Source organism: Electrona antarctica, assembly GCF_951216825.1.
Source record: "Electrona antarctica genome assembly, chromosome: 7".
Lineage (NCBI taxonomy): Eukaryota > Metazoa > Chordata > Actinopteri > Myctophiformes > Myctophidae > Electrona > Electrona antarctica.
In genome coordinates this window covers 7,335,818-7,357,071 of record NC_136812.1, presented here as the reverse complement: position 1 = coordinate 7,357,071, position 21,254 = coordinate 7,335,818, and the positions used below count along the sequence as shown (strand labels likewise).

General features: G+C 42.9%; 1 protein-coding gene across 4 annotated transcripts; it reads right to left on the bottom strand.

The window, feature by feature from the left end:
• Positions 1-1,011: 1,011 nt before the first annotated feature.
• Positions 1,012-19,940, bottom strand: cherp (calcium homeostasis endoplasmic reticulum protein). 4 transcript variants are annotated; one of them, XM_079506671.1, is made up of 20 exons: positions 19,730-19,940; positions 18,047-18,220; positions 15,428-15,466; positions 14,191-14,357; positions 13,346-13,483; positions 12,634-12,785; positions 12,026-12,137; positions 11,664-11,753; positions 10,005-10,269; positions 8,432-8,595; positions 8,071-8,319; positions 7,294-7,525; positions 6,643-6,884; positions 5,863-5,996; positions 5,220-5,309; positions 4,969-5,109; positions 4,440-4,655; positions 3,855-3,949; positions 3,494-3,700; positions 1,012-1,805 (listed from the first exon to the last, which is right to left on the bottom strand). In XM_079506671.1, exons 1-20 carry the CDS (start codon positions 19,752-19,754, stop codon positions 1,765-1,767), a joined length of 2,973 nt encoding a protein of 990 aa, XP_079362797.1. In that variant the 5' UTR covers positions 19,755-19,940; the 3' UTR covers positions 1,012-1,764. The 4 variants fall into 4 exon arrangements, with proteins under 4 accessions (XP_079362797.1, XP_079362798.1, XP_079362799.1 ...); XM_079506672.1 differs by having other exon boundaries at positions 3,503-3,700; XM_079506673.1 differs by having other exon boundaries at positions 3,515-3,700.
• Between the last annotated feature and the right edge of the window lie 1,314 nt (positions 19,941-21,254).

Here is a 21,254-nt window from a genome sequence, read left to right as displayed (position 1 = left end):
CAACATTACAATATGCAATATTTGACTGACTTTTATCAAATATAAAATAATAATAGTGCACACAATCATCCTGTGTTATCTACAGGTATAAACATTTTACTTTATATACAGAAATACCATCAGAATCATTTGACCACTCCAACCCGATCAGCAATTTGAAGATATTTTGGACAAAATGTCCAATTAATATAAATTGTAGTAATACACTGTAATTGTGACAATGCAAAATTATATATTCATTAAGGGTCTGACAATTAAGATTGTCAAACACATCCACAAGCACTTCAACGTTTTCCTGACATTCTTTATGTCCTATTGGGAAAACAATCATGTATGTACTCTGCATGTGTGCAAGGCTGGCCCTGACCAACATGCTACATGGTTTGACCCACCTGGTCACCTGGTACACAGTTATTACACCAGCAGCAACTTCAAAATGCGGCCGAAATGAGTTTACTTCTACGGGTGGCTGGCATCTCCCTTAGAGATAGGGTGAGAAGTTCAGTCACACGAGAGACTCGGAGTAGAACCGCTGCTCCTTCGCCTGGAAAGGAGCCAGCTTAGGTGGTTCAGGCAACTGGTTAGGATGCCTCTCGGGGGTCTCCCTAGGGTGGTCCTCGACACACGTCCCACTGGGAGGAGACCCCGGAGCAGACCAAGGCGCAGTTGGAGGAAACACATCGACTTACTGGCCTTGGAACGTCTCAGGATCCCCCAGGAGGAAGTCACTAATGTTGCTCTGGAGAGGGAAGTCTGGAGCACTCAGGTGGAGCTGTTGCCCCCGCAAGTCGCGACCCGATTACGGATAAGTGGTTGAAGATGGATGGATGGATGGAGCAACTTCAAAATCATCAAACATCAAAATAATAGAAATGAAAATAATATGTAACTATACTAATATGTTGCTTTGTTGAGAGATTGGTTGAATTGATACACATAATGTAATGAGCTTGCTAGACAAACACAACAGTTAGATGTTTTATTTATAGGGTTTCGAGGAAGAAACACATCTTTCAAGGTGTTTAAATTCCTTTATTGTTCTGCATTGTGTGGTTTTTTGACAGGAAAACTAGACAAATAAAAAAAAATCCTTTATGAGTATTTTGTTGTCTGGGATTTGTTTATTTTTTATATATATTTACAAAAGCAGAGAACTACAACTAAAATACTTTCATGTCACAAGAAGAAATTACATGAAACAGTATCACAATTATTATCTGCACTGTAAAAAGAGACATTCAAACTAAGACATGTCAGCCTAGCCCCTTCATTTGTGATACCAAATGTTTCTCATAATGGAACAACGTGAAGAGTGACAGGAAAACAGAGATTAAAACCCTTTTAAAATAGGGTTAGGAAGTCTGTTGTGAACAAGAAAAAAGAAAGATCTATGCCCAACACGTAGCTGCTGTGTTTTCCTTTTGTCTTGTGTGTACAATGCACTACATTCTATTATTATGAATGGTATTTAATTTGAAGTACTTAATGCCAAGTGAACATCAAAACGTTTAACTGCCTGACTCAGACATGCTCATGTTAAAAAAAATGAGATTAAAATAAATCCACCTTGTTCGGGGAAACTCCTTAAGCCCGCATAGAGCAAAAGACTAGAAGTCTAATTGAACTGTCAAACAAACTTCCTTATCAAACAAATCAAACAAGGTTTCAAAGAATGAGAGGAGCGCTGGTGTTTTGTTCCAAAATTGACAGTGAAAGAAATTTGGATCCTGGCGAAGGGGTGTGGCTTGACACATGTTGATGACATCACTCTGTAGGAGGAGGCTCCGTACCCGGTTCCCGAGGCACTGCAGCAAAAGAGAAGGCATTATTACGGTCACACGTTTTAAAGTAATTTTGTTATGATACAGATAGGATCATTGACATCCATGAAATCAATATAATAGTCATTTCTAAATAGTTTTCTGACCTTTGATCTTTAACCCATTTTGGGCAGGAACTACTTTTGGTGTTTTAACTAAGCATTATGCTATACTTTAGCTATTGAAAAATAGCCGATCTACAAGCTCATAGCGCGCCACCGAGTGGCGTGCTACGAGCTTGTAGGTCTGCTATTTTTGAAAAATCGTAAAAATGCGGCACAAATCTTTGAATATATATTCTTTCAGAGCGAACCTAAATGGGTTAAACTCAAAGCACAGGTCTTATTAATCATACACGTCTGTAGTAAACCTACATATACATTTCACATGATTTAGTCATCACCCTTGTAAATAAATACATCTCTATGTAAACAAAAACATTGCATAGGCAACCAAACTTAACAGGAAGTACAGAAAGTAAGGAATAACGGATTGGTTAAAGCACTAAAAGGGAGCAACCATTTTAATGGCCACAAAAATACAAAATAATTCAGATAATGCACTTCAACCCATTTTGGGCGGGAACCCCTTTTGGTGTTAGCATTATGTTATACTTTAGCTATTGAAAAATAGCAGACCTACAAGCTCATAGCGCGCCACCGAGTGGCGCACTACGAGCTTGTAGGTCTGCTATTTTTGAAAAATCGAAGAACCACTGACATAGAAACATAGCTTTTTCAGAAAACTGTCAGGATGTAGAAGACATTTTTAGAATCTGATCTCAGGTCAAAATGGGTTAAGGTCAAGATTAGATTAATTTTAAATTCATATTTAATAATAAAACAAATCTAATCATGTGGATCATGGGAACGACATGGCTCCAATGTTGATCTCAGACTACAAGTGGGCAGCATGTGAGTCATCTATGATGCATGACCATGGCCACGTTTTTCAGCCCGATCAGAGGTCCACTGACGTCCATTATGAATTTAAAGTTACCGGTAAGTGTCATATGTGTGGGGGGGAAAAAGGTAACGTAATGGAGATTATTATGTTGTGTGGCCTACTCTGGCAGTGTGAAAAAGACATTTGGCACTGATCGTTCCAGCAGTTTGCAAGATTAGCTCTATCACCACACAAGCACACAAACCGACCCTCTTTTAAGCCCAAACCACACCAATGGGTTGAGGCACAAACGGTTTTAGCGTTCATCGCAGTGTGATATGTCCTGTTGCACGTCGCCACATGTCAACGCAAGTCGATGCAAGTGATTCAATTGGTTCACTTCAATGGCTGCTTGCAACCACCTTCCGTTTAGAGACGGCAACGGCGCTATCGGGGGATGAAAACGCAACCAAGTGAAAACCCATTCCAGAGTGGAATCTTCGGAAACGCTCGGCCTGGTGTCTCCATGTAAACGGGCATGCCTGGTCTATCTGGCAGTGCGTCAGGCACCTAGCCACCTGGCATTGCACACTACAGCATGTTAAATCACTGTTGCGTCTCCATGTAAACGCAGAATAAAAAGGGAGAACGCAACAGGACTTTGCCGTTTTTTCTCTACAGAACGTTGCCCCGTGTAAAGGTGGCCTAAAAGGCAAAGCTGTCTTACCTTCAGCTGTAGTGTTTGTATGCATTTACTATTTAATTTAAAACTACAATAGAAGCGTTACCATCATTACCAGGTGCTATACCTTCCTCTCGGGCTTTCATGCGGGCCACAAAGTTGTAGCTCTTGTTCCTGCGGTAGTTCTCATAGGGGTCGTCTAGTGATACCCCAACTCCTTTATACTGGTCCCACTTGTCCCTGATGTCTCCCCCCTTGATGGGGTCCTGAATGCCCTGCTCCTTCGCCCCCAGACCACCAGAACCACTCCAACCTACAGACAACACACACGACAAGACAGGGAGACATGGGGTTCCGATCAAAACAGCAGCACATGCAACAAAAGTGTGGTGAAGGCGTGTGGAAACAAATAAGAGAATCCTCATGATATGAGGTAATACGATGCACAGAACACACAAAGGGCATACCCATCTTCATGAGGAGCTGGTGGCCTCTATTTTCCTCCCCAAGTCTTGAATCGTGAGGAATCTTAGGGGGCGCTGCGCCAAGTCCTGATGTGGTGCTGGAGTGAGACATGAAACAGAACTGGTCACTACTTAACACTTACGATAGTAAGATAATAGCAAGTTTTGTCGGCCGGTAAACAATGACGTTAATGGCTGCGCGCATGCGCAAAACATGTCCAGGAGCGCTGAACAAGGTGTTGCCTAGCAACGGGAGGTGTAAAAAAAAAAAGGCTTACAGCGATCCCGTTTTATATCATTAAAAAGGACCTAAAGACGCCTATACACGTCCTTAGCACCCCGCGTTTTCTATTGAGGACGTGTACACACATTTTTTAGCACAAAAGGTGTTAAGAATATTACATGTAGGCATCATGTAACACCCTATTTAGCAGACACTTGATCATTTAAGCTTGCAGAAGTTGAGAATCAGGAAGTAAGGTGAACAAAGTTATGGAGAGGAAGATGGAGATGGAAAATGAAGAGGGGGATGAGAACATGAATCATATGAGAAAAAGAGAGAGAGGGCGTGACATGACAGAGACTTACGGAGGAGATGTGCTACGGGACTTGGCTCGCGGCTCCTGCGCGGCGCGCGGCTCCTGCGCGGCGCGCGGCTCCTGCGCGGATCGCGGCTCCTGCGCGGATCGCGGCTCCTGCGCGGCTCCTGTTCCGCGGCTCCTGCGGCTCTTGCCGGGCGAGCGAGAACGGGAACGGGATCTTGAACGTGAGCGACTACGAGATGATCTGGATCTACTCCTGGACCTAAAGAGATAAAGACAGACGGCAAGTAAAATATTTGCAAGCATTATTTCAGATTTGTTTTTGTACAATACATCATATTTTGCCATTCACTGAATGGAGCCAAATAGGGAGATCATAGCACCAACAATGCAGTGGTTAGGGATTACAACCTTGTGTAGCTCAGTGGGTAAAGCAGGGTGCTCTTGCCCACAGGCTGCAGTGGTGGGGGCTCCTTTACCACTGGGGTCACCAATACTGTACTAACTACTAAGCACTGAGTGTGCGTGTGCGTGTGCGTGTGCGAGAGAGTGTGTGTGTGTGTGTGTGTAATGACCTGGATCGGGAGTAGGAGCGTGATCGGCTGCGTGAGCGAGAGGATCGCGACCGTGACCTGGAGGACTTGGAAGAGCGAGAGCTGGACCGAGAGGAGGACCTTCCTCTGCTACGAGAACGACTCCTGGACCGACTACGCCCGCTGGAGAGAGAAGCAGCATTATTGAGATCAACAAGAACACAGAATCGTTGCGTCCCAGGGACAACATTTAAATGTATGCGTGTGGCGTGTGCGTACAAATATCGAGTTACCTGTTAGTACGCTTCTCTTGTCCCTTTTTCCTTCTGGCTCTCATCTTGGCTCTGAAGAATTCATACAGGCCATTCTGCTCCCAGCCCTCACTGAGGAGATAAAGAGAGGGGTGCAAAGCCAAGGCAGCTTTAAGCCCGCTTGTCCAACACAACACTTTGCTTGGCTAGCGCGATACTAAACTAAAAGCATATCTCCGATGTCGGGAAGAAACCACTTAACTCCAAAATGTTCATTTTTCGGGGAAATGAAAAATATACATTTTTCAGGAAATGAAGAAAACCATATACTTTGAAAACAAAGCAATACTGCCTCATCAAAGTTGGTGTTGTGACTTTATATATATACAGTATTGTCAATTACTTCCATGAGACAAGGAGAGGTGGTGGGGTTACTTGCTTTAGCAGACAGTTTGAGGGTCCAATGGAGTTAAGAGGTTTTGTCCGAAGTACTTTTTACTACTTTTCATCGGTTCAATATTTTCAAAACAACACACAGACGTAAAGGCTGTTCGACAGCACTGATTTATGCAAAATAAAAACAAGAACCTCAAAAATTTAGTTAGGTGGTTTCCTCCCGACAGCAACGATATGTTGAATTACACATTATTTGGATGAAGTCCATATGCGTGTGTTGTGTGTGTACCTGTTGCGGGGCCTGTCGTGGGACGGGGGACTGTAGAAGGCCTCTACTGCAGCTAGCAGCCTGTCACTGGGGGGCATGGGGGGAGGCAGTCTGATGTCTTTAGGATCTAATGACTTGTAGTCATTATCCTCAAGCTGAGCAACGGGAAAGAGTACAGAAGACACAAACCACACACTGATTATTAGTTTATTGATTATATACCAGATTTCTAAAATCACTGTGTGCAATGTTCGTCGACTTTTTTCACTGACAAACTAAATAAAAACTAAGCCATGGTGACTAAAACTAGGACTAAATATACTGACAATTTCGTCAACAAATAAAAACTAGACTAAAAGGTTAGGAAGGGACTAGTGGGCGAGACGAGTTCCAGTGTCAAGTCATTTTACAATTTGTTGAAAATAGCAGATCTACAAGCTTGTAGATCGGCTATTTACAGCAAGTGTAAAATCAGCCATTACGACGGCATCAAGGCCCGCCAAAATACATTTTAGTCGACTAAATCACCTGTAGATTTAGTCGACTAAAATCATATGATATTTAGTCGACTAAAACTAGACTAACACAACAACATTCCAGGTGACTAAAATGTGACTAAAACTAAATGAAAACTATTCAGAAGACGGTGACTAAAACTAAAATCGAAATTTGCTGCCAAAAACAACACTGATGTGTGTATAATGTATATATATATATATATATATATATATATATATATATATATATATATATATAAATATAATAGATTTCTAAAAAGTCACAGTGCAACAACTGTCTTACTTTAACCAGCGGAGCCATGAGGCCGGCCGGCAGATCAAAGTAGGGGACGTTGGGCACCAGACTGGGGTCGTCGTGGACGGGGGGCTGCGGTCGGTGACGCATGTGGGGCGACTGGCCGTTGAAGCCATGGGGCGGCGGGCCAAAGTCCTGGTGCTGGTTCCCACCCCAGGGAGGATGGTCTGGGCCCATGCCCGGAGGAGGAAGCCTTTGGTTGGGATGGTGGTGAGGAGGAGGACCCATGTCTAAAGGAGGGGGGACGTTTGATTGGACAAAATAAAATATTTAATAATAATAATTACAGCAAGTAACACTGACTTGACTGATTTATTTTCAAAAGGTACTGGAATATAGTAAGAGAAAAAGTGTAGTAAAAAAGTGCCACTTGGGCCTGTGACAAATAATGTCATATATCTGATGTATATTGTGAGTCATGTCTCCTGCTCTTTTCCTGCCTTGCCTTGCACTCAACTTGAAAAATGCTGTATTGTTGTAGTTATGTTAGTTTTTCTGTTTACCTTTGTGTCTGTGTGTTTTTGTTATTTGTTATTTTGTTTTGTTTTATGGGATTCATAATTATGTTTGATTTCTGTTCATTCATTCATTATTTGGTGCAAAGAACATTTTTTGAAATAAAAACAAAGTGCCACTTGCCAACTTCCCCATCGCCTCCTTGATATCCCCCGTCACCGTAGTCGAAGCGACCGTGCGGAGGGTACGGCGGCCGGTCAAAGTGGTGTCTGGGAGGAAAGTCGTCTTGCATGAAGCGCGGTGGAAAGCGTCCACCACCACCACCACCTCCCCCAAAGTGAGGTGGTGGAGGGGGCTGGTTGAAGGGAGGGGGCTGCCCGTGGGGAGGGAAGGGCCCCCTGAAATGGGGAGGCCTCTGTGATGAAGAGGAGTCAAGAGTTAAAAACAAAATACGTTATTCACTAATTGTTTCTTTTTTACCACAAAGTATCACATTTATTGATCTCACAAAAGATCAATAAATTCATTTTTGGATGAGTGTGAGACTGAGGTTGACGGTCCAAATACAACATAAATGAAATAAGAGCCTGCAGTGAGTTGCACTGTGGCAAATAATATTATGACATTAAAATGTTCACATTTTGTTCACTGTCTTTGCACACCAAACATTATGCTGCACATACTATTTGTGATCTGATTAGATTAACATTGATTTTACAATTATAAATTGGGGTCCCAGAGAAAGAAATGCCATTAAATGGGGGTCCGTAGACTAATGCATGTCAAACTGGTTGAGAATCACTGCTAGAGCCGTAAACATCTTCTCTTATCGGGGTCACTGGCATATGTTTTCAAATGGGGGGGTCCATGGCCTAATAAATGTTGATTTGGGGGTCCTTGACACAAAAAAGTTTGGGAACCACTGGGTTAAAGTAGCCAAGCCAAACATCCACCACTTGCCATGCGAGGGGGGAAAGGAGGTTCCCTCTGGCCCCAGGGTGGGGGCTGGTCCCCCCACGGAGGCTGGTCATACTGAGAGTTCCAGGACGGGGGACCCTGGTCGGAACCACCACCAGGCCCACTCCAGGGACCTTCCCCGGGCGGGCCTCCCCTCCAGTTCCCTGGGTCCCTCTGGTCGTTCCACATGCCCTCGTGGCTGTTCCAGGGTGGGCAGCCAGGGGGAGGCTGGTTGGGGTCAAAATTTGGAGGCTGAGGAGGAGGGGAAACAATTATTGGGGTAGGCAGGTCAGAGGAGACTGACTCCGTTAATGGAGGTCACAAGATGTGCAGTCAGACACGTCTGCGTCACAAAGTGACTTACCGGCTGGTTTGGATTCCAAGGTCCCATATGCTGGGGGTCATACCAGTTGGGCTTAGAGGAAGGGATGTCTGGGGGGCCGCTTGTGTTGCTGGGATCCTGCTGTCTAGATGAACCCCCGTCGTACTCTCCTGGAGGAGGGACTGACATGGATGCCTTCACATCTCCTGCTCACAGTCACAGCACACACGCAAAACACAACACAGCACACACACATTATATAGCCTACTGTATACACAGAATATCAAGTTTTTATGCACGGTCTGTCCACTAGAGGGGCCCCCATCCAAACGCCAAAGCTATGTATTAATGATTGGCACGGCAACAAAAATAATAATAGCGTATATTATTATCTATATCTATATATAATATCTATAATGCACTTCACTAGTGCACTTAGAGTAGACTAATGAAGTTATGAAACAGTAGTGAGTATTTAGTCTGTCATGAACGGGACAAGTCCAAACCAGCAATAGGCCTACAGCAGTTGTTTCTCTATTTTAACAGAACAGTGTGGCTATCACGATGAACAGGCCAGCTATGAATAGTCTGCAGATTATGTTTTCTATAATGTTATTTTCCCGTTTTTGGATGGAAATCCAAAAACCTTCCACAGATCACCGCGTTGCACTGTGCAATGCAAACTAATAGGCGTGTGTGCTCTGGTGCGGTAAATCCGAACGTAAATGTTCAGTTGTGGTGATTCCCCGTTTCCTAGACCTTTCGTGCTGCTGCTTGTAGCCTAGCCTGACTGCCTGCCTGCTATCACTCCCAAAGCTCCACTTGTAGAGTGAGGATACGGAGCGACAGCCTCGCCCCCTGCTTTTCATTTCAATGAGTCCTTTATAAGTATATGGCTGGAATTAGGCAAGAAGTGGCCGGGGTGATTTCACAGCAGTGGATTAGTTATCCAATACATTTTAGCGAGCATGGGTAAAAAATAAAAATATGAAACCAAATAAAAATATAAAATAGAATTAATAAATGATAAAAGCTACTTTCGAATGGCAATTTTAGCATTCGAATGTGTATTTATTTTTTCATTTTCGAATTTCTTTCATATTATGAAATTCGTTCTGACAGCCCTATTACTGCACCTCACCACAACTATCACAATCCATAGCAGGGCTGTGCGTGACACTGACATTCTACTCACTCTAAATCAGTGTTTTTCAACCCTTTTCATATCAAGGCCCATTATTAATTCAGCATTTGAGCCACAGACCACCATTTGATGAGATTTAGCCTCTCAGACCCAAACCTTGTTCACGTCAATCCATACAGCATTGATTGACATTGGTACCATTAGGAGAGATAACAGGCAAACATTGATCAAAATAACAATTCTTCTACAATCTCTCCAATTGTGTATGTAGACTTCTTGTAAATTAAGTAATGCAGATGTTTAACTACAATAATTCAACTCTTTGAGAGTCTACTCTAAAGAGTCTCCCTGTGATGAAACTCTCAAGAGTTAAAGCATCTATTAGGGTCCATTTGGTTACCAACTCTCCATCATTTAGCTGTGGACCACCCAGAACCCCCCTCAAGGAACCACTGGTTGAAAAATGCATACCATAATCCATGCTGCTCTGCGGGTTCTCACCGGCCTGTGTGGTCACGGGCGCTGGCTTCTCAGCCTCTGCAGCAGCGGCGGCGGCGGCGAGCTGTTCCACAGCGGCGGCCTGTGCTGCTGCCGCTGCCGCCACGACCGCCTGCTGTTGCTGCTGCTTCAGGGTGGCCACAAACTCCTCGTGCTGAGTCTTCAACACCTGGATCTGCTGCTGGAAGGCCAGCTGCACAGGCTGCACCACCGCGGCATACTCCGTTATCAGAGATGCCTAGAGGGGAAAGACACACAGAGAGAGAGAGAGAGAGAGATGCTATACTATAACTGGGTTCTTTACCAAGTTTACTTTAACACAATCAGTGCCGGGATTTCTTTCAAAATAGAAGCTCGGGGTGCCGCGAAGATATGGCCGCTTTTACTCTGAAGATAACGCAGGACTTTGAGACAACGTGACATGGCCTTCGAAGATATGCCGGGAACACACACTTACACAAACACATGGGAAATGAACATTCCACCAAACTATTCTCATGGGCACACATGTCTTACACACAGCCGCCTTCTACCTACCCACCCCCGCCACTCCCCCCTGCTCCAGCTGGGTTATCTTTTTTTCCTCCCCCCGCGCAGCTCATCCCTTTCGATGGTATGCGTGAGAGGAGAGCTTTTTTGTGCCTGGCCCAAGCTCCCAACCACCCCCACCACACCCCCCCCCTATCCCCCCACCCAAGTACAATCCGTGCCTGCACTATACAATGATAATTGTAATGTGATGTGATGTCTTCTTACCCCCCCCCCCCCCCCCCCCCCTCCCCCTTTTCTGTTTTATTTTTATTTTTCTGATGTTGCAAGAAAGATGTATTTTGGTGCTGCACTGCAGCGACATGGGCATAAGGGCTACACTTGCATGCAGGCCCTTTGTCTAAGACACATTTCTTCCTCGGGAGACAAATAATAAAGAACCTTGAACTCTGTAAGCCCCCCCCACTTTCGTTCCGGAAAAAAAAACGGGGAGACATATTTTTGCTTGCTTACGTCGCAAAGATTCCGATAAAAGTCGCTGATGATCGCTCGCTTCATATTTTGAACGAGAGGCATGTTGAAGTCAGAAATGAAGAGCTTAGTAGATCAAAAGCCCACGGAGAGCTCCCTAGATTAGGAGATACGAGGGATTCTTTCTGCAGCAGTAAACAGGGAAGTGAACGGGACTGCGGATACGCAAAGAGCAAGGAGTATGGTGGCCTTGGAGGCCAACTAAAAAGTTTGACATCAATGAAAATGCGCTAGGACGTGTACACACATCCTAGCGCTAGCATGACGTTCCCACACGTCGTATGGTCTAAATGGGTTAGCGCTTATGGTGCCGCTGAATCTTTCAGAATAAAGGCGCTAGAGTGCCAAGCAGATGAGGGAGATTTTATTCTGAAAACAAATTTTAGCAACCCCGTTTTACATTGATAAAAAAGACCTTAAGACGTGCCCACACGTCCTTAGCACGTTTTATTTGATAAGACCTGCGTGGAGTCTGTGGACGTCCTAGGCATCAGAAGTGTTGAAAGTGAGCAGTAGGTTCTCTCACCTGGTACTGGCCCAGGGATAGGGTTAGTAGTAGGTTCTCTCACCTGGTACTGGCCCAGGGTTAGGGTTAGTAGTAGGTTCTCTCACCTGGTACTGGCCCAGGCCCAGCGCTGGGCTCTGGAGCTGTTGAATTGTTATGTCATCAAAGTAGCCATTCTTCTCCCAAAGCTGCAGCAACTAGGAAGAAGAAGAGAGAATTGAAAGCAAGGGACTTTGCTGTGGAGGACAGATGGCACACGACAAGTTGGTCTCCAGCCAAATTCGAACCGTGGTCATTATGCCATTCTCTATGGAAGTGGTTTTCAACCTTTTTCATTTCAAGGCCCACTAATTATTCTGCATTTGAGCCACTGACCACCATTTGATGACATTTAGCCTCTCGGACCCAAAACTAAAGAATATTTAGTTTTAGTCAGTGAAAAGCCACTGGTCTATGGAGTTAGTTATACCCTGGTGATCTTTTGTTGCTTGTCTTCCTCCACGGCCAGGAAACTGGTACAGTAGATAGGTACCACCACCTTCTGCAGCGCTGCCAGCAGGTCCCTCTGCTGCTTCCTCTGGCTGGGAGGACACATCACACAACACTCATTACAACACAATTACCCCATTTAGACCCGAGGACGACTCTACAAATGCCTTCTAAATCCTGACAGTTTTGTGAAAAACCTGTTTCTATATCAGTCGTTCTCATTTTCATATCAAGGACCCCCAAGATTATATGTAATTGGCTGCCAACCCCCATGTGAAAATATGTTGTTCCAGGGACCCCCCCCCAGAAGCAAAGATTTGAGTTAAAAACGTTGGCTCTGAAAGAATATATATTCAAAGATTTGCAATACATTTTCACGATTTTTCAAAAATAGATCTACAAGCTATTTTACAATAGCTAAAGCACAACATAATGCTTAAAACACCAAAAGGGGTTCCCGCCCAAAATGGGTTATGCAAAAAAATAGAAAACACACAGCCATTCCGTTTGATTCCAGTGATTTTCTGTGATTGAGAGAAATCAAATCTATACACACATTGATGGAAAGATGTTTCTGAATTAATTTACCAGTGATGGAGGACATCATTTGTCAGGTAGATGAGATGCAAGCGGAGCTCAAAGTGCGCCGAGTCAGCGGTGATGCGGTTGCGAAGGTGTGTCGTCATCAACTCGCAGTGCGGTGGCGCCTTGGCGTTGGTGAACATCCAGTTTTTCCCACCCTGAGATCAGACAGACACGCATGCGTCACATATTGATAAAACGGGAGGTTTCATTTCTTGCATGTGAACCTTATCGATTATATACCTGAAGGTGCTCATTTACCAACTCATTTACCGCCAATAACGCCTTTTCATGCCTTTCTGGTCCGAACGCCCACCTTGCCGAGATCACATCTTCACGTCTTTTTTTAATATCAATTGATTACGGTGCAACACTCCGGTGTGATGGAAAAAAATCTATGGGGACGCAGTTTTTAGAATCGTGATATCTCGGATTCTTCTTTTTGTCTCAAAACAAGCTTGATTTGTGGCTCATTTCTATAAAGTCTAAACAATTATGATCCTCGGTTACAAAATGTATGTTTTGGGTGAATTAAATAACATTCGCGGGACACGTTACATAGCAGCTTTTGACATCCTGACTCGTAGTTTCCGGGTAAAACCGCTTTTCAAACTAAGACCGCGCAGTTGAAGTGTAGGGTAGCAAATCTGTGAGTTCCTTTTCAGCCACTAGATGGCAATGTTGTCGGTAAATGAGTCAATATCTATTGTGGGCTTACAGAGATGGCATCTTTGGTACAGGTGTCTATGATGGGTTGCAGCAGGTTGTCAAACTCTGTGACGTCCAGTCCAGTTTCCAACAGCAGTTTCTGTGTCTGCGAATCCATGGCCAGAGCTATAGCTGCGGTCACTTGCTCCTACAGGACATCAAGAGGCAATATAACCAAATCAATAAATAAATCAAAGTCATCATATCAACCGTTTGCCCATTTGGGTCACATTTCACTGCTTGCAAGAATGTGATCTATTCTGTCAACAGTACGTATGTTTGTCAATATGATGTTTAAAGTCTGACAAGCATCCATTTGTTACGACATACAGCTTGAAACGCTGTATGATTCCCAGGTATGTTGAGACACATTCAAATCTGTGAGCCAATAAGGGCCTTTCTCGGCCCCACCCCTCTCCCACTGTTTATATTGTGTTTAGAATCCAAGATGGCCGCAGCACCAGGAGGGGGTGGGGCCTAGATGAGCGGGCGGGGTCGACATTTGCCCTTACTGAGCTGCATTCAAGACACTTGCCTTGTGTCTGACACCTGACTTGTGTCTGAACACAGCTTTGATGGATGTGTTCTGCCCCCCCCCCCTCCCCCCATCAAACAGAATGTTTGGTCAAACCATATGGGCTTCCATTGGAAATGCATTGGACACAAGACACAAGACAGGTGTCTTGAATGTGTGAACGCAGCCCAGTAAGGGCATATGTCGACCCCGCCCGCTCACCACCGCCCCACCCCCTCCTGGTGCTGCGGCCATCTTGGAAACTAAACACAATATAAACAATTGGAGAGGGGTGGGGCCGAGAAAGGCCCTTATTGTCGGTGGGAAGATGTCTGCTCTACCTGTCTGAGAGTGAGCAGGTGTTGTTCTTGTTGCTGAAGGTTCCATTCGCTCTGCTGGACGAGGTCATCAATGGAAGGAGTCGCAGGCGGCTGGATTGTGGGCGTAGCAATAATGGGCATTGGTGGAGGGACATCAACCACGTCTTTAACCCCTGGAATGTACATGTCTGAAAAACAGCAGTAGGGCAGGCTTAGTTTGGCATATTCCTGTCAGTGGTAAGATTTCAGGACCAATATTCAAAGCCTTGTGTAGTGGTGCTGAAGTAACGTAGATGACATAAGATTATGTTATGGTATAATACATGTTGTCTTGTCAAATGCCCACAAGCAGCTTCAAATAAACTTACATAGGGTAAGTGCAAGAACAGAATCTGATCACACGTCTTTATATACATGCAATGCTTTCATATTATCTAAATCATGCAGCCGGTAACTACAGCGATACTGTGTCCGAAGCAACAAGAAACAAATCAGATTACGATGACTCAAACATCACAGCCTTGCTTAAAGAAAGGTCACCAGGCTCCCTTGTCTTTTGACTGTGCTTCACTGGGATCAAACTCTGAGTCATCACGCAATGAGCCATTCAGTGCAATAGCACATTTTTATCAGCAGCATTGAGAAGATATCCCTAATAGAGGTGCTCCGATCGATCGATTTTCACTCCAAATTACTCGATCGGTGATCAGCAATTTACCCGATCTGGAGAAAACAATCTTTTATACCATTTAAGTGGTATAAAAGTAAATCAGATATGTTAGTATAATATCTATGTGAGATGGAGGATGACTGATTTAAGCAGTCATCCTCCATCTCACAATCGTTTTTGCATCTTTGTGACAGGCTTAAACATTCTCCCCTTCATCCACACACACACAGGAACAGTTTGACATGGGTTTTGACAATATATAATAATTTTGGAAATATTCACATTTTCCCCTTAGGCACAAGATCGGTATATCGGCCGATCGTGAGAAAACCAATCAGTGACAGTGATCAGTCCCAAAAAACCTGATCGAAGCACCTCTAATACCCAAGATATATTCCATCAGGTCAAAAACATATTTCTCAAAACGTTCTCAAAGATTTATTTAAACATGAATGCAACAGAAAATTAACTAAACAAAAATCTTTAAAGCACAGGTGTGATAATGTCCAGAAAATATGTGCATAAAAACACACTGACTTTCCAAGTGTCATTCAAATTAATCTGTGAAAACTGGTTCCCAATAAATACCTTCTGGCTTATATTCCTCACAATCGTGGGCAGAGGGATCTATGTGGAGAGAAGCAAACTTTAATGCATTTCAGTGGCATTACATGAGTATCCAAATAACACTATGCCACAGCAGGATTGGTCATCAGACCATTATCAGTCACAGTACATAAACTGAAAGCTTAGAAAGGATTATTTTTATTGATATATAAGCACAGGTTGTTTTAAGGGTGTTTTTCTTTTTTGTCCCACAAAACTCGTTTTTTTGTTGTCCTAGTTTTACACCTATAACACAGTCTGCTTGGGTGTCTGTGTGTGCACATAGTGTTCCTCCTTCCACTAGCTTTTCATTATCCCCAGACAGAGCAAGCTTAGCTAACTTCGTCTAACTTGACGATAGCTGCCCGTTTAAAGGACAACTTTGTCTTTTTTTTTTAACCAAGGTTCATGTTTTAGGACGGTTATTAGAGAAAGATAAAATGTTGCTTTCTTTCGTTTTAGTGGTATTAGGTATGCTTGACAGGGGGGACGGGGGAATTCAAACAAGTGGCTAAATATGTCTTTTATACAATTTTACGGCGATTACTTTATTATTATTTACTATAGTCCTACTAGACCGTCCAAAATTACATCTGATCTGGCCACAAAAGATCACGGAATCTATTGAATGTGAAAAACTGACATATTGAGCCTACGACACATCTTTTGTGGCCAGATGTAATTTCCTGGGGTCGAGTACGACTATAGTAAATAATAAAGAAATTGCCGTAAAAGATTGTTAAAAAAAATACATATTTAGCCAGTTGTTCGAATGCCCCCACGCCCCAAACGAAAGAAAGCAGCAAATAAAAATAAATAAAAAATGAACACTCATCTTTTACTTTCTAAGACCTGAACCTTGGTTGAAAAAGGGGGGAAAAGGCCTTTAAGCATAGCACATCCCAGAACACAGACAGGAGAAGCCATGTGAAATCTTTTAACAACAAGTTGTGGAAAGTAGGCTAACAATAGCCTACTTTCCACAGCCAGATAGGACTAGGACCAGATCCTTCAATCTGGAAGGCTTGTAGACCATTTGAAAGAAAAAAACTGATCTACAAGTTACGCAACACATCATTGGCTTGTAGAGCTGTTAGTTTTGGGAAAATAACACCGTTGTTCAATGCAGTTTAAATGAAGTTAGTTTCCCTTTGGCTCTGGCATGCTCCATTTGGTCCTGTGGTGAAATAAATTGCTTGCAACACACAGTAGCTTGAGGCTGTTATTCAGCTGCAGAAGAAAGTGGAAGCGTATTAGTAATATGTCACACGCGCTGCTGCAGCTGGTGTGCTGTGCTAGATGGAAGGAGGAAAAGTATAAATAGAAATGCATTTGTAATACCATAAAAATACTTAACACGCTGAAACTGAATTTGCATATTTTTGGACAGTTCAGTCTAGATCAGCGATCCCCAAACTTTTTTGGCCGTGCACCACCCTAACCTAGCTGACACCCCAACGCAAATTGGCCGATTTTTTTTTTAATATGATTATGGCATATTAACCTCACCAGGCTTTCCACCTCGGAGGAAAGCCTGGGCACCATTTCATTTCGGGTATATGATCCGCTCGGGAGCGGGTGATATCGTTACGTCATGTTGTAGTATTCAGGGCTTAAAGCCAAAAGAAATCTGCACTGATCTCATTAAATGACCCCTATGAAATCATCAGGACTGAAATCCGTCCCCAGGACTGAGAACTTGAAGCCCAGAGTGTTGTTTTGTAGTCGACAGGCAGGAACAATCAAACGGAACTTCCTTTCCCCTCAAACCGGAAGAATAACAATAAAAGCTCGTAGCCTGCAGCTTTTATTGAGAAAAATCTGTTTGAGGGAAAAGGAAGTTCCGTTTGATTGTTCCTGCCTGTTGAAAAGAATACTACAACATGACGTAACGATATCATCCGCTCCCGACCGGATCATATACGAGAGATGAAATGGTGCCCAGGCTAATGGCATATATCACAGAATGTCACTGCACTGAGACATGCAGCTGCTGTATACTCCTGCAGATGCAATATACAACAGTGTTTTACCAGATTTTGCTGTTTGTGCTAAATAACGTGCATTACCCTTTTCACGTCACGCACCCCCTACCTAGAGGGCGTTCACGCACCACAAGGGGTGCCTGCACTGCACGGCACGCACCACAGTTTGGGAAACGCTGGTCTAGATTAATGAACATTCCTGGGTCGTGTTGTTTTCCCCCCATTCTGAATTTTTTATATCACGTCAAATAATAATTGTGTTCTAAAAATAAACAAATGATCCTGGCGGTTTCACTCATATGGATAAAGAATCAACTGACGGTGCGTAAATGCTAATGTCACTACCGCTGAATTAGTTAAACGTTTGGCAGAAACAAAACTGTAATCAATTAATAGTGACAGTGCCACCGGCACCTCCCTGACAATATTGCAGAGATAGTTATAATCTCCATAGAGAAATTGCTTCTGCAACCCAGGGGATGAGCGAGTGACTTCTTCGGTACTCTATTAGCTTTGGGAGATAATTATTATTCATTATAGCAACACTGATTGAACTCTCCAAGATCATTGTTATGTGAATACAGTTTGGGGACAGACATTCTTTTTGACTACATACGCTGCTGCTGCGCAAAAACAAGCTTGCACTTGTAGTAACCAAAGTATTCCCCTCCGAAGAGAAACGAGAACTTTGGGTTGTCCTTCTGTTTCTCCATCGTCATCTTCTCAAACTCTGGCCCATTCCGAGCCACGAACTGGGCCAGCTTATCGATGACATTCCTCAGCTCTTGATCTGCACAGAGGAAAACAGAACAAAACATATTGGAAAAAGACAGGCACAATGATCTCAAACGGCTGTACTCCAACTATCCTTTTACCTAGCAGTCAGTTTTTACTTAGTCCCTCTAAACGGCACCAGTCTAGTGTAGTTTATAGTGTACAGTACTTGTAAATAAATACTAAATAATGTGGGGTGTGATAAGTTCATCAACCTTTAATATCACACTCACACACACACACACACACACACACACACACACACACATACACACACACACACTTTAACAAAAAACAAACAAACATTGTGTTTAATTTACATTACTGTTGTGATAAAGTGTGGTGACTGTTTATTTTACTTTTTACATAAGCTCGTTTTGTCTTGTACAGAAGAGTCCAGGTGAGCATGAGAGCTAAACTGGAGGTCCATTATACATTTTATATTTCTATTTAACATAATATTAGTAACATAACAAGAGGAAATTAGTGGAAATAATGGGAAACAGGGGGCAAAACTAGAATGGCAATGAATGAGTGGAATGCTGCCACCTGGAAAAAGCGAACTCTAAAAGATCAAGACCACCATAGATGGATTTTTACATTTGCATAATTATATGGAAGTTAAAGTCAGACTCGATCCGAGGCTAATTGCACAGTGTCGTGATGTGCACTGAAAAAGGCAGATCTACAAGCCTCTCAATCAATGCTTCGCACAGTGACTGACGAGTTGTGATCAACGAAGTCTATATCTGGCGCCAAATAATGTATGTCAGTGGTTTTCAACCAGTGGTCCTTGAGGGGGTTCCAGGTGGTCTCCAGCTAAATGATGGAGAGTTGGTAATCAAATGGACCCCATATAATCTTTAAGTCTTGAGAGGGTCCACTTGGTTTAATTTTACAGAAGTTTACACTATTATTGTTAAACATCAGCATTACAGTTAATTTACAAGAAGTCTACACAATTAGAGAATGTAGAATAATTTATATTTTGATCAACGTTTGCCTGTTATCTCTGCTAATGGTACCAACATCAATACAGCATCTTACCAAACGATAACATATTAGTTTTTGGTCCGAGAGGCTACATCAAAATAGTGGTCCGTGCGTGGCTTAAATGCAGAATAAATAATGGACCCCTTTGATATGAAAACGGGTTGAAAAACCACTGATGTATGCGATAGAAGTGTATATTTGTAAGTCTCTAAATGTACTGAAACTTCTGATGAATTGAAAATGGTGGACCCTGTTGTAAACAAGTGTATTGCTTTATCTTTGTGTCTCGTCCACAGTTACAGTAACAGTTTTTGTATTGACTTGTGCTTTCGTTTGAAATGTACCCATTTCTACATACTGTAAATATCATTTTCAATCAATCAATCAATGAATGGATTGCATGATAGCCATTATTAGCCAGTTAGCTGAAATAGCAGTGCGTGCTGCACGCACACATCCACTGTTGCTTGCAGCTAGCAGGACGGCTAGCTATAAGCTAACGCTCAATGGAAATGTTTTTTAAAAAGCTCACCTTCTGGGGCTGTGGGGATATCCATGTTGGTCTGCAGTCACAGCGAACCCGCTGAACGTCAACAGACTCCGCAAATTAATATTATAAATGTAAGTTGTGTGATTGAAAATGAAATATTGGCCCTGAAAATATTTCCACCATTTCCAAAAATGAATAATGTACTAGTACCCCGGAAGTGTTTTGCGAAAATTGCGACTCGACCGCGATGATGAGCGCCGCCTGTGGTCAGGAGGAGAACGAATGTTGTTGTTTTTTTTGTTTTTTTTTGCAAAGGTGTGTTGGCTCTTGGCTGCATTAATATGATACAGATACATATAATATGATACATTAATATGATACATTATGATACATATAATATGATACATTAATATGATACATAGGCTATACTTCACCTGGGCTGGATTGGCTGAATCGGCCTTGTTCATTGTTGTATTAATCATGAATCTGACAACCAGCTTTAAGGGTTGTTATTATAGATAGTATATGATTGATTGATTGATTGATTGATTGATTGATTGATTGATTGATTGAAATATTTATTAACAGTTTGCAGAATTACAGTACATTTCAAGCACAAACTCAATACAAAGACTGTTAACTGTGAGTGGACGACCCAATTAAGCATTACACTTGTTTACAAGAGGGTCCACCTTGTTCAATTCATCAAAACATTTAGAGACGTACAAATAAACATTTCTATAGTCAAAGAATAGAACAGGAATTCATCATAAAGGAGGTAAAAAGGGAAAAGAAACATATACAGTGAGGGGGGAAAAGGGGTGGGCGGTGGGGGGGATTCATAATTTTTACGGGGGGCAGTTTCGAATTGCAGCCGTCCGTAGGTGCCCTTTGAGAGCGGTTTTGAAGGAGTCAAGGGATTTGCATGTCTTAATGACTGTTGGTAGGGCGTTCCACATTTTGGTGACATAGGAGCGAAAATAATTTAGTCCCTTGTTTGGGCCGAATCTGGGTTGTACATGGTTCGTTGCACTCCCTCTGGTGTTGTGGGTGTGGACTTCATTAACATTAAGGAAGTATCTAGACAGGTACATGGGTATCTTGGTGGTGTATCGAATCTTGTGGACCAGACCCATTGCAAGATGCTGTACTCTGTCGTCGACCCTAAGCCATTCCAGCCTGTCAAAGTGGGCAGGGGTGAGGTGGGTTCGGGGGGTGAGGCCAAGTAGGAGCCTGACCAGTTTGTTTTGGGAAGTCTGGAGCCTATAGTTTTATATGTATGTGTAGTATATGATAGTATGACTAGTAGTACAGTACTAGCTGAATTATATATTGTAACGACCCTGCGAAAGACCCATGCTATGTTACAATGTGTTTTGTAATTTGTTTCACCAAATTGACCCCCTCGAATGCGATGAGTTAATCTCCAAATTAGTATGCCGAATTATATCGATAAAAGAAAATAAATTAAAAGTCAAATGATGCCTCATGCCTCCCTATCATATGCACAGACTTGTAGAATGTATTGATTGATTGATTCTAGTCTAGCTATTTATTTATTTATTTA